At 47.9% G+C, this 13,109-nt stretch overlaps 7 protein-coding genes across 7 annotated transcripts; 3 read left to right on the top strand and 4 right to left on the bottom strand.

Moving 5' to 3' along the window:
• Positions 1 to 320: 320 nt before the first annotated feature.
• On the top strand, positions 321 to 2,078 carry N7457_005047 (uncharacterized protein; the record flags this gene model as incomplete). Its single annotated transcript, XM_057176092.1, has 5 exons — positions 321 to 575; positions 651 to 742; positions 798 to 919; positions 971 to 1,818; positions 1,878 to 2,078. 5 exons carry the CDS (start codon positions 321 to 323, stop codon positions 2,076 to 2,078), a joined length of 1,518 nt encoding a protein of 505 aa, XP_057033139.1.
• Positions 2,079 to 2,132: 54 nt separating this feature from the next.
• N7457_005046 (putative flavin-containing amine oxidasedehydrogenase) lies at positions 2,133 to 3,868 on the bottom strand (the record flags this gene model as incomplete). Its single annotated transcript, XM_057176091.1, has 4 exons — positions 2,133 to 2,291; positions 2,347 to 2,464; positions 2,534 to 2,592; positions 2,654 to 3,868. The coding sequence occupies 4 exons, from the start codon at positions 3,866 to 3,868 to the stop codon at positions 2,133 to 2,135; spliced, it is 1,551 nt and encodes a 516-aa protein (XP_057033138.1).
• Positions 3,869 to 5,211: 1,343 nt separating this feature from the next.
• On the top strand, positions 5,212 to 6,021 carry N7457_005045 (A4/G1 family peptidase; the record flags this gene model as incomplete). Its single annotated transcript, XM_057176090.1, has 1 exon — positions 5,212 to 6,021. One exon carries the CDS (start codon positions 5,212 to 5,214, stop codon positions 6,019 to 6,021), a length of 810 nt encoding a protein of 269 aa, XP_057033137.1.
• A 327-nt stretch (positions 6,022 to 6,348) lies between these two features.
• Positions 6,349 to 7,065, bottom strand: N7457_005044 (uncharacterized protein; the record flags this gene model as incomplete). Its single annotated transcript, XM_057176089.1, has 1 exon — positions 6,349 to 7,065. The coding sequence occupies one exon, from the start codon at positions 7,063 to 7,065 to the stop codon at positions 6,349 to 6,351; it is 717 nt and encodes a 238-aa protein (XP_057033136.1).
• Positions 7,066 to 7,429: 364 nt separating this feature from the next.
• Positions 7,430 to 7,930, bottom strand: N7457_005043 (uncharacterized protein; the record flags this gene model as incomplete). The annotated part of the gene is made up of 1 exon (XM_057176088.1): positions 7,430 to 7,930. One exon carries the CDS (start codon positions 7,928 to 7,930, stop codon positions 7,430 to 7,432), a length of 501 nt encoding a protein of 166 aa, XP_057033135.1.
• A 1,288-nt stretch (positions 7,931 to 9,218) lies between these two features.
• On the top strand, positions 9,219 to 10,432 carry mep20 (uncharacterized protein; the record flags this gene model as incomplete). Its single annotated transcript, XM_057176087.1, has 4 exons — positions 9,219 to 9,447; positions 9,499 to 9,910; positions 9,965 to 10,099; positions 10,165 to 10,432. 4 exons carry the CDS (start codon positions 9,219 to 9,221, stop codon positions 10,430 to 10,432), a joined length of 1,044 nt encoding a protein of 347 aa, XP_057033134.1.
• Positions 10,433 to 11,234: 802 nt separating this feature from the next.
• Positions 11,235 to 12,663, bottom strand: N7457_005041 (putative dipeptidase; the record flags this gene model as incomplete). Its single annotated transcript, XM_057176086.1, has 3 exons — positions 11,235 to 12,142; positions 12,198 to 12,410; positions 12,468 to 12,663. 3 exons carry the CDS (start codon positions 12,661 to 12,663, stop codon positions 11,235 to 11,237), a joined length of 1,317 nt encoding a protein of 438 aa, XP_057033133.1.
• Positions 12,664 to 13,109: the final 446 nt, after the last annotated feature.

Raw genomic sequence — 13,109 nt, 5'->3', positions numbered from 1 at the left:
TTTCTTTTGCCTGGGTGGTTATCGCCTTAACCCCGCCTTTTCGTGGAGAACCGGGCGCATCAACGTAATATCGAACTTACGAGGATCAATGACTTGGTCCTCCCTAGGTATTCTATTATCAAGCTCGGGTCTTATGTATCGTCACCATGTTTGGGCTCATTGGTCTTGGCCTTCCTATCCTGTCAGCCATATAGCCTCCCCTGAGACGCCTGGAAAATGATACAGCATTTCGTTCTTCCAAGCAGACGCCCAAGAATATCTCACGCTCTTCGCATATCTCTCTTATTCGATAGCTTCTTGCTGAGATTGGACCTACCAATATGGAAAAACAACAACCCTCCTCCGAGGTCATCAAACCAGACCTAGGAATACTCAAAATTGGGTCGACGTCTGCTGCTCGTGATGTGGACTTTGGGCAGGTAATGGAGGTGGGAACAACTCCAGCAATGGAAAAGAAGGTCTTAAGGAAGCTGGACTTCTTCTTGATCCCTCTTATGGGCGGTTGTTATATGTTACAATACATCGACAAGCTGGCAATCAGCCAGGCAACCCTTTTCAATCTCCGGCAGGATTTGGTGTGTAACTTCTCTGACTTGGTTGTTTATAATGTGCTCGTTTGCGCATCTGTTAATCAAATCACTTCTCACTAGCATCTGAAAGGCAATGAGTACAATTGGGCATCGGCCATCTTTTACTTTGGTTATTTTGCATGGAGTTGGCCGAGTTCATATTTGGTTGTGAGGTAAGTTGGGCAGAAGTCCCGTCACGAGCAAAGCTAAGCTAATAGTTGGCTGTAGACTCCCTTTGGGCAAATATCTAAGCGTCGCTGTATTTATTTGGGGAGGCTGCCTGATGGTACATGCCGCCTGCACAAACTGGGGTGGGTTGATGGCCGCTAGATTCTTTCTAGGCGTCGGAGGTATGACTCTTGATACCATTATCGCCCGGCATTGCTAATCCAGGTTGACAGAGGCATCAATTGCTCCTGGCTTTGCACTGATAACGGGAATGTTTTATACCAGAGCGGAACAGCCAGCACGCCAGGCAGCGTGGTTTGTCGGTAATTCGGTTGCTGTCCTGCTTGGTGGGCTGATTGCCTACGGCATTGGCAATATCCACATCACGGCCCTTGCCCAGTGGCAACTGTTGTTCCTGGTTCTAGGTACCGTCACATCAGCCTATGGAGTCCTCTTGTTCTTTACCCTTCCCGACTCACCCACGAAGGCTGTCTTTCTCAAACCAAACGAGCGGGCCATTGCGGTCCAAAGAACCTTGAAGAACAAAACGGGAGTTTTGGATACCGGAAAATTCAAATGGGGCCAAGTTTGGATGGCGATCAAAGACCTACAAACGTGGTTTTTGGTGCTTTATACGCTATGTGTCAACTTTTGTAACGGCGGCCTTACTAGCTTCTCTGCCATTATCATCACCGGCTTCGGCTTCCCCCATCTTGAGGCACTTCTCATTCAAATGCCTATCGGTGGCGCTCAACTAGTCTTCCTTCTCCTTACTTCGGGATTCGCTTCGCTCGTTCCAAAGTCCCGCATCCCGATGATGATCGTCAATACAGCGGTATCCATGGTGGGAATGCTCTTAATTTGGAAGATAAACGATGATAATCGGGCAGGCAAGATGACCGGTCTCTGCCTTGGTGGTGTTTTTGCTGCCAATATTCCTCTGTCCCTCAGTTTGATCACTTCGAACGTCGCCGGGTTTACCAAAAAGAGCACTGTAAGCGCCCTCATGTTCGCAGCATACTGCATTGGGAATATTGTTGGGCCTCAGTTTTTTATTCCTTCGGAAGAACCTTCATATTTGGTCAGTACTTATTTCATCCTTGCAACCTCTGGGCATTACCCAACTACTAACCTGATAAGACCGGTATTAAAGCGTCGATGGCAGGGTTGGCTTTCGGCATATTCTTCTTGGTTTGTCTTTATATATTTTACGTCTGGGAAAACCGCAGAAGGGACAGGCTGTACGGTTCTCCTATGGAGATGACTGAGACCGAAGAGCTGCAAGACGAGTTATCTAACAAGACTGACCACGAGATTGAAAGTTTCCGATATGTACTTTGAAAGATCCCACATCTCAATATCCGGACCGGAATGCCAAAGGCAGATCTGTATTCTTCATGTGTCCTTTGCCTTCGTCCTTTTGTACCTTGTTGCGTGACAAACTAGCAGATACTTCGCAAAAAAGTCCTCGGCAAAGTCATCGAATGGTTCATACGTGGCACCAAGTTTATATGCTGCTGCAATACCCGAGATACACGCAATCTCATGCATATTCTATGATCCAACATATTAGTTCTGTGCAAAGTCAATATAAACGAAGCAAACTCACCACCATCGTCCAACTGCCTGCATATAGTGTCCGATTGGTGCCATTAATTAGCATCATTCCCGGGACAACTCTGAGATAGTGCTGCCACCGGTGCCCAAATTGGTGCCACCATTTTTGACTGCATGATGTTAGGCCTGTGGTAACAAAATTTATAGGCGACATTGAGAGATCAAACTCATTCACGTACGAAATTATTTTAGATGGATCAATATCCTCCCAAGTCCATAGATCTTTCTGCTTTTCGTTCTGCCGACAAGATAAGTAGTGAGCTTCTCTGGCACGTTAATTAACGGACATTGGGACATACCAAGAAGATAGTTTGGAAAACATGTTGAGCAGGCGGTAGTGGCGGTTTATCTTCCCCCAAGTTTTGACGGAATTGGTGTTGATAATTGCTACAGTCAAACCCCATTTCAATTCTTGCTGGATCAGATGCATAGGAACGTGTATAGTACATCGGGCAAAATCCCAGCCAGCCATCTTTCTGACTGCGTGGCTGCTGCTCGGCAAATTTGATATGCTCTTTTCTTTCCTGAGATGTGTCCTCGGCACAGAGAGTTGGGTCATACTGGGCTTCAAAATTTTTATGAAAGTATTCCGAGTCAGAGTGCGTTATGGTGATGTCGTTGTAAAATTTCGCGCCGCCCAAAACATATCTTTCCTGCCAAGTGGCGTGTCGATCAAGCAGTCTTTTTGCTTCATCCGCGGGACAGCACATTACCAAGCTATCAAATCTCTCTGTTAATGGAATGCTTGGTGTTTGATCGTCATCACGGTCGCAAACTTCAAGCAAGACCCCTTTCTTTCCTCGCTCCAAGATTCTTGTTTGACAATTGAGACGGATATTGACACCTTTGGTACGGAGGTCCGCTGCCCAGTCACGGTAGAAGCTGCTCAAGTTTGGGAATGTATACATAGTAGGAAGATTCGGCAACAGTGTATCTGGGTCGTATTCCCACAGCTTCATCTGAGGGTCGTTGAAAAGCCGCTCCAATAGGAGACATGATACATTGGGCGTCTGATTCCCTGTCCCCAGAAAGAGAGCCAGAAGGGGCAAGACCATTTTGTTGCTAAAATCATTGCTGAACCGAAAAAGTCGCAAAACGAGTTTCACTGGCATGATTCCGAGTATAGGCATCATGTACTTGATACAAGATAGGACTCGCGAAAGCTTTTTGATCTCCGCTGAATGCTCGTCAACTAAAGGGCTTGGAAACACATTGGTCCAGAAGTCTTTTCCCTTCCCAAAAGCGACTTGAAGCTTGACTGGTTGTGGCTCATAACCATAGCGACGAAAGAAATGAAACGTATGTCGGAAGATCTGTGACCCGCCTTGGACACCATCATTGAGCCAAGTCGCTCCAAGCTTAGACTCATCCAGTGGAATTGAAGTAGCCTGGCCGCCAGTATAAGACTCAACATCAATGAGGGTCACTGTGAATTCTGGGTGCTTGGCCAGGGTAGCAGCGCATGACATGCCAGCTGCGCCGGCGCCTATAATGACGACCTTTTTGGGCGACATCTCTGTCAATATTCGGCAACGGATGCAAGGTTAGTAAGAAGGCGGGCAGTAAGACACATTATATATGCCGTATGTTGACTTGCTTTATTGATGTCACCATGGTGATGTCACATAACGATAGCTCCAGGGCTCTGGCGATGAGCCAATCATACGGTGGGAAGGCATTCTTCGATCGGGAAGTCCAGCCCCTAGCATCTGAGTTGTCATGCAGGGGTGCAATAATCTTGGATGAAAGACAGGAGGCAGCGAGAGAATGATCAGGAAGAAAGATGATCTCCATGGAGCAAAAGCCCTGGAAAGTAGTGGAAGCTTCGTGCCCCAGGCAGCAATGCCAACCAAATCAGCCCTGGAGGGCTGATCAAATTCGACATCCAATCAATCGAAAAGACCTGAAACTTGAGCAATTGAATCCCAAGCTGGTCAATATGCCGATATAGAGGGGAAATGACAGGATGCTCTAAATCGCTTCCAAGGAACCGTGGGGTCGTCAGCATATCAAGATTCCAACGCTAACTGTTGTGTACATTTGCTCATCGCTCTTCGTTTTCTTTTTTCTTTGATCCTTTTCTGCTTTCTTTTTTCTTCTTTTGAGTCCTGTTAGTAGATAGAAGTTATGTTCCATTCACTATGTATTACGATGATATATAGCCCATATCAAACATACATGGGGTTTTCCGGCCAGAGTCTCGAAGACTTGATATTGAATTGCATATCACGTTGAACTGATTTCGATATTAAGCCTACTTGTCATATCACCTCTTACCGAGTCTACTGGGTGGTGATATTGATGCCTTTGAGTGTGAGAAGAATTCGGGGGCAATTCATGTAGGGCGACTAGCGCTGTGACATAATCTATATAACTCTTGATTGGGTGGCAGATGAGCGAAACATCAGACGTCGGTATATAAGCAGCTATTAGTCCGAAGCGATGTGACATATGCAAATGCAAGGAACGTGTGTAACTCACTTTTAAACTGATCACGCTGTTAGCCCTAAGCCTACCTTATAAACCCACATGCAATTGATCGGTCTCCGATCGGTGTCAGGCGCAATATTGATTCACAATTCAGGGGTCATGTTACTTATGTTACCTTAGGAGCTCGATTGCTTCACGTACGATGATCAAATATGGGATATTGAAGGATGAAACCTTGTCCCCAAAATCCAGGCCTTTTATCAGGTGCTTGGTTCAATCTCTATGCGACTTTAATGATATATAAACATTACATTCACGCGAAACATCAGATTCACTAGATTCATTTCCAATTCAAATTCCATATATCGACTTCCTACAGCTCCGCGCCGGGTGGCTTCAATTTGTCTCCCACACTCAAATTGTCATCATGAGACTCTCTGCTACAGTGTTCGGTGTTGCACTACTCACCACGTCTGTCATCGCAGGTCCTCTCATATCTCAGCGTCAGGCACGCCATGAGATGCGACGACCCTCTCAAGATGAACATCGCACAAGCCGGCCTTATATCCCAGGCACTTCGGACGTGCTTCATCCAAACAAAACCTTGCAGGAGAGTTACAGCTCAAACTGGGCTGGCGCTGTGCTCATTGGTACCGGATATACCTCGGTCTCTGGGGAGATCACAGTTCCCGTCCCTCAACTTCCAAGGGGCGCTGATCCCGAGACGAATTACTGCGCCTCTGCATGGGTCGGCATCGATGGTGACACTTGCAATACAGCCATTCTACAAACTGGGATCAATATTTGTATTCAAGGGAGAACTGCGTCGTACAGTGCGTGGTACGAATGGTATCCAGATTATTCCCACGACTTCAACGACATCCAAATTTCAGCCGGGAATGTGATCAAGGTAACGGTCGATGCTACCTCTATAAGCTCCGGCAATGCGACAGTGGAGAATCTATCTACCGGTGTATCTGTAACCCATACATTCCCAAATGGCATTGGGGGGGATCTTTGCGAGTTCAATGCGGAATGGATTGTGGAAGACTTCTCCGTGAATACTGGGCTGGCTCCTTTTGCTAACTTCGGCACTGTGGTATTCTCCAATGCCGTTGCCTCCAATGGCAGGCAGACTTATGGACCCTCACGCGCTACGATCATGGACATCTATCAAGATCAGATTCTAACATCCTCGTCTGTTACTGAAAATAGTGTCATTGTTAGCTATATTTGACTATCATAGGCCAATGTGAATGGTATCCTTAAACCCCATTTCCGCAATGCTTTAGTTGAGTTAGAGGCTTTACTAACAACCAACACCACATATGTCTACTTATACAGATTCGCATTATCCCCGGCCTTCCTTGTCCGATGGATATTTGAGGATTAATGAGCAAGAGAAAGTAGAAGTTGTCCTGGAGATTTCCATCATTTTACATCCGCCGAAAGCGGCTCGAGATCACAAGCCTTGGAGTCAACTTGGTCGATAATCTTTGCAAATCTCTCATAGCCAAACTAACGTCTTTCATATTGAATCTACAAGCAAATTGATAGTACTGCGTTATGCTGGTCCATCGAAAAGGCTCGACTCTCCAGGGTCATCGGGCACCTTGATACCATAAAATCGCCAGAGAGCATCCTGCACCACGTCGTAACAAGCGCCATATCGGAGAATCTTAATTGTTCGGAAATCAATCATAGTAGAAGCGGCTCGAGGAGAGTGGAACTTCTGTCTTCCGTAATCGATGACTATATCTGCCACTTGAAGGATCTCTGGCTCGATGTCTTCAACGACAGTCTTGGCCCCTTTACCCGTGATATTGGCCGACGATCCCATTAGAGGAAGTGCCTCTAGTGTAGCAAGTCGCGACAATTCCTCCAGCAAGGCACCCCCATTTACCAACATTGCGAGACTGTCCTCAACAACGCTCTGGGCCAATACATCTGGGGGCAGCTTCTGAGTGATAGGGTGATCGGAGCGATACGGTGCAACGACTCCAAGAGGAAGGTCCAAGCTCATAGTCAACAACTTGACCATATCGGCTTGCTGGGAGGGAAGAACATGGAGATCTCGATGCAGAGAGTAGCTGCCAACCATCGCATGCCGTTTGTGTGGTTGCCGCTGTTTCGTCTGAACAATCCGATTCAGCGCATCCGGGTCCATCGCTGTGATTCCATAGCCGACGTTCATCGGTATAATAGCAATGCCACCTCTCTTCAGAACTTGAAATGCCGCTTGGGCATCATCTTTGAGACTGGGCTTTTGACGAAGGGACATCAGTATGAACAATTCACTGTGTAGACTAGGTACTTAAGTCGTCACGATTGCAAAACAAGAGAAAGGATTCTCTCGGTTTGATTCAAGGTTGACAGAAAAGGATTTGCAAACACGCGCACGTCTCAATTCTCGAAAACATATTGGAACTTGTCTTGGAATATTGTATACAACATAAGACAATACAGATAGTCTTCCGCCCTAAAAGGAAGGGTTGGACACAGCATAGCGCGTGATGGAAATAACAGTGATACGTGTCACACAACCCTACGATGCCTGATGCCCTTATTTGGATGATAGAAGATTGTCACATTAGATACATGGCCAGACCTTTGAAGGACGCTACAGCCAGATTCACATGCTGCGCTCACTGAATTCTCACATGGGAATCATTTGAACGGAAGTCCCCCCGACCTGCGCCCTCGTTATCTCGGAGTTGGGAAGGGGACACATTCGATAACTCAGTTGGCCATACAGCGTGCCAAATTCCCTGAGCACGAACGGCATATTCATGCCCCTTTTCAAGACCTGGTATGGGCAACTTGACTGTGAGGTCTAGAGTTTGGCGTGCTTGTAACTCAACAAGATCTGCCTCGGAGGCAGGTAATTTGCGTGAGACCATGATGGTGGGAAGGGTCAATTTCCGCTGGTCTGCGGTATCACAAACCTCGAAGACACCGAGAACAGCAGCCTGAGGGTCTAACGGTGTATCCCACCTCAGAATGGTGACTGGTGAATCGGCGGCGTTGTGAACCGAGACTTTGATCGGGAGAGCAACTACTTCGTGTGCCTCCAGTATCGGTGTCTGAGGAGCCAGAGTGACCTGCAAGCTTGAGATTGACTCCATCTTTGCGTTCAAATCGACCATGGTCATAAGACGGTAGACTTCAAGGAGGGAAGCACAGGAATAGGTGTAGGGTCGATGGAGTAGCGCAGGGTGCGAGAGATGCAGCCTGTAACGTATGTACCCAGGCACTCCGTAGGTAAAAAGGGATCGACATCACGCCTTATATCGGAAACCGCCGATCATGCCGAATCAATATCATTCGATCCAATCACATTGATTGGTTTTGATTGCTAAGTCGACAGTCCAGGGATATATGTTCTCTGTCGCAGTTTTCCCCCCGGAGCCCCCCGGCCTCCGTGCAGAATTCCCTCAGATCGACCTGTTAATTTAAGCCGAGCGTCTACCAATGCCAAGCCTACCTCTGATAGGACTTTCTCATGGCTGAGACTAAGCTAAGCATTGCTTCCTCCAGTCAAGACTCTGGTGCCGTCTTGGGTGGTATCTTGGCCCCGGAGTCCGTCGACAAATGCAGGGTCAAAGACTTGGCGTGAAACGAATGGGCTGGGGGCGTTTAGATCAGGTCATATTCCCTAGGGTATTGTAATGTCCTTTGTGCACAATTCCTTTGGTTCTCACCTCAGGTTGCAAGGGACCGATAGTTACCTTGTTCTATCCAATATCTACCTGTATCCCACGTAGCGCAAGTACTAAATATTTCCAGAGCCTCCCTACCTCGACTAAGCCACACGCACGACATAGCACTCTGTCCGGTGGCTTTTGGCTGGAGCGCCAATTATGTCTGTATCTGGGATCGTGAGGAGTTACATCGAACAGCCCCCGCTTTTCACTCACGGTGTGGGATCAAATGCAGCTGCAGAAGCCATCGGGTATCTAGGTGCTGAAAACAGCCCTTCAGAAGTGCGGGTTTCCGTCGGGCCAAGGCAACATTCATGGGCGATTCCCTGAAGATGAGGCCATTCTAGGATATCTCCAACCAGTTACAGCTGTGCCCGCGGCCTGACCCTGGAAACGTAGTTATCTCGAGCCATCTCCGACAAACAGGACTGCCCATCAACCTCCCGTGTGCCATACAAGGACAGCTATGGGCGTAATCTAGTCGTTTCACGCAGAACGGATACTACCTTCTCTTATTCACCCGTCCATGAAGAAATGGGAAGATGAAGCATGCACCAGAGCGACGCGGTCGCAATAACCCGAGCATCAACAGGGGCACAATGCCCTGGGAATCTATAAAGCGGTCAATCTGCTCTCGAGCATTGAAGTTCTTTTTTTCATTCCAGCAGCACTCAAGATACCACAGTTGCAACCCTTTCAAGAATCATTCTGAGTCTTTTGGCCTCTGAACACCATGCGTTTCGCTGCCCTTTCCGCAACGCTTCTGGCTCTCGCACAGCATGCGTACGCCTTGCCACTTGAAGCCGATGGGACTTCTGCGCTCGACGTTACCTTAAGCCGTGTCAGTGACACTCGCATCAAGGCTGTCGTGAAGAATTCCGGCAAAGAAGATGTCACCTTCGTGCATCTCAATTTTTTCCGTGATAGTGCACCCGTCAAGAAGGTCAATGTCTTCAAGAACGGTATGCAGAATCTCCCCGATAAATATTAACTCAAAAATAACTCTATGTCAGATGCCGAGGTTACTTTTGAGGGAATCAAGCGGCGTTTCGTGCTCAGTGGTCTCAGCTCAGAGTCCCTTACCTCGCTTGCTGCAGGAGAGACTTTTGAAGATGAATTTGACATTGCCAGTACCACGGACTTGTCCAGCGGAGGTGCTTTGACGCTCAACTCGAACGGTGCAGTGCCCATAGTTATTGACGGTAAAGTCACTGGCTACCTGCCATACCGTTCCAATGATCTCAAGATCGATGTCGACGGTATCAAGGCATCCCGGGTCCAGAAGGCCATCAAGCCTCTCGATCGCCGTACAGTCGAGTCTTGCAGTAGCTCAAGCAAGAAGTCAGCACTTGCCACTGCTCTCAAGAACACTGTGAGCCTTTCAAACGCTGCCGCTGAGGCTGCGCTTTCTGGATCTTCCACCAAGTAAGTACACACAGCACACCGGTCTGATTCAAGGATGCTAATAAAACACGACAGGTTCAGCGAGTACTTCAAGACCACCAGTAGCGCAACCCGCCAGACCGTGGCCAACCGCTTCAAGGCCGTGGCTAGCGCTGCTGCCTCTACAAGCACTACATCCTATAAGTACTACTGCTCGGATACCTACGGATAGTCAGTATCTCCCTTCTGATAAAGTTTGCTCGTTAGTTCGTGACTAACAGATGTTGTATGAGTAGCTGCGAGACCAATGTCTTGGCTTACACTCTGCCATCTCTCAATGTTATCGCCAATTGCGATATCTACTACACCTACCTCCCTGCATTGGCTGATGTATGTCACGACCAAGATCAGGCCACCACAACTCTCCATGAGCTCACCCACGCTCCGGGAGTCTTCAGCCCCGGCACTGATGATTATGGATATGGATACAGCGCTGCGACAGCCCTCTCTAGCGCAAAGGCTGTGTTGAATGCTGACTCGTACGCGCTGTATGCGAATGGTTAGTGTCTCAGATCAACTATCTCTAGTAAAACCTTACTGACTAGACAATAGCGATCAACCTTGGTTGTTAGTTCGCTATCATTCCCTGTAATTGCTTCAAGATAGAAGCGAGGAGCGCCAGGATCAGTTGGAATTGCCAGAGAGTATTAGTTGTTTTTTAGTAAATATTGTCGATCCGAGAAACCAGTTGTGAGAGAACGTTGTCCGTGAATGAGAGATTATGCAGACATATTGCGAATGGAAGCCTGACTATGATGAGATTCTTGACATCTTCCGAGTTTGGGGTTCAAATGGAATCCGTAAAGATAGACTTAGTCTGTATTGCCACGATAGATCCCCTTATATCGAAGTCACCAGGGCCTTCTCATCTTCACTATACTTCACTCCCTTGCAGAAGCAACGATTAACATTGTTGCAGGCCTCTTTGTTCCTCTTGAGTTGCTCAAGCCTCATTAGTGCAAGTGATTATCGCAGACCCAAATTGTTGGCCTTCTCATCTGAGATCATCTGAGAAATATCTTCCTTGCCTTCTTGCCTGCGGGATAGTTATAGATTCGAATCTATCAGGGTAGGAATTTCCTGGAACCGCATTCCAATGCACTCCGGGGCGAACTGTGTAGTATGACCATGATAGCAAAAGAACAAGCTAGAGAGTTTGAGAGCTTGGCAACATCCACATCATTCATCTTGGCTTGCTTTGGGGAGATCCCTTCCCGTTGCAGGCGACTGGAGAAGCAGCATCATTTCAATGAAGTCCACAAGAAAAAGCAACTCCGCCCTACATGATTACATGTAGTTTATGGCATCAGTCTTCCACAGGGAGTGCCCCACCGGCTTGCATCTCGAGTGCCACCTCATCAACTTTCTTCCACAATCTCAACAGATTGCTTCCTGCCACTTTGCTTGCATCACTGTCACTGACACCCCGTTTCAGCAGCTCCTTAATCAAATCTGGGAACTTGGACACATTCTCCAATCCCCGCGGGACCGTGGGAATACCATCAAAATCACTACCTATACCAACATGCTCGAAGCCTATGAGGTTCCCAATGTACATAATATGATCGACAACTCGTTCCAGAGTGGCGTGGGCAGGGTCCGTGTCTGGCATTCCATCAGCACGGTCAGAAGCCGTGCAGGAGATGAAGTCCGGTGAGAAATTGACCATGACTAAAGAATTTTTCTCGCGGACCAGCTTCAAAACGTCGTTGGGTACATTTCGTGGGTGCGGACAGAGCTCATAGGCAGAGCTGTGGCTGTAAATCACTGGAGCGCGACTCCCTCCCCATTCGGATTTGCCAGCTCCCAGCACATCACGCATAGTCTCGGTGCTCACATGGGCCAAATCCACGATCATGCCGAGGCGATTCATCTCGAACACCAGCTTTTGACCTTCTTCACTGACACCATGCCAGAGAGGGTCGGCTTTCTTGATTCCGCCGCCCGGAACTTCGAGAAGGGCAGCATCAGCATAGCGGTTATGACAGTTATGCGTCAAAGTTGCATACGAAACTCCCAACTCATAGAAAATTCGGAGGTGGGCCAGTGAGTTTCCGATCGAATGCAATCCCTCAATGCCAAGCGGCGAAATGATCTTGCCTTCGCGGAAAGCGGACAGGGCAGTTGTGCCATTGGGCGGGGTTGAAAAGACTTTGGGATAAGCCTGTTGAACTCGCGACATGACATCAACCTGCTCCATTGTCTCACGCACGCCTAGTATGGCTAGGTGAGCATATTGGGCAGCAGTCAACCCTTGAAGTTCACTCACTTGCTGCATAATTCTCATCGGACAGATCGGTCCCATTTGCAGGACAGGGCACGAAAACACTCCAAAAGCTGCCACCAACTCTACCTTGTTTTAATCGAGGAATGTCCACATGCCCAGGTAATGTTCCTTTGACAAACGGCTCCGTGAAGTTACGATTATTTATACGATTGTGAAACATCTCCCGGACCAAGATCGGGAAGTCGTCATGACCATCTAGTTCAGTCATCAGTCTCGGTCATCCATCTCAATATAGCTCCACTGGCTCCATACCAAACAGTGGAGTCTGCGATAAGATGATTTGCGCCCTTTCCTCGATGCTTCGAGGGGAACGGGAAGAATGGGACCATGTGAACCAGGCGGTGGTAACGAAGATACAGAGAGTCAGCCACCAACTCGGGTGGAAGTGTGTTTTCTTTCGAACAGCATCTTCCTGGCTTCCCAGCAGGGAGTTCTTCTCTTGGCTCATAATGGTGGACAGATGTACGGAGTACGGAGTACCTGGGGAGGTGTTGTGAAGTCGATGAGGTGCTTATCGATAAGACTTTGTCAGGTGCATGTCATTTCCTTCGAGTGCCTACATGTAGGTCCTAGGTACTCCGTACCGGAGGAGAGGAGTGCTAGATACATTATGTATACATATAAGCTACGGTGGGATGAGTTCTGAATAGTAAATACATACTCTAGGTACGTACATGTAACTACCTCATTGCATGTAATCAATCAGGAGTTTCAAGATTGTATGATGTAGATAGTTCTCCCGTCCGGTGTAGGAGTGTTTACTCCCATCTACGATGTGTACATATAAACGGAAAGAGAGGAGATCGACAACCCTTGGCCGGAATTCCCTTGCCAGACATAACTCCATAAAGTACCTACATCGTATAGTCCCATGGATGTAGTTGGGTGTCGTAC

The sequence above is a fragment of the Penicillium paradoxum genome (genome assembly GCF_028828445.1).
Source record: "Penicillium paradoxum strain IBT 22861 chromosome Unknown utg000004l_segment0_segment0, whole genome shotgun sequence".
Classification (NCBI taxonomy): Eukaryota; Fungi; Ascomycota; class Eurotiomycetes; order Eurotiales; family Aspergillaceae; genus Penicillium; species Penicillium paradoxum.
The sequence above is the reverse complement of the archived record's forward strand: the minus strand, read 5'-3'. Positions and strand labels throughout refer to the sequence as shown.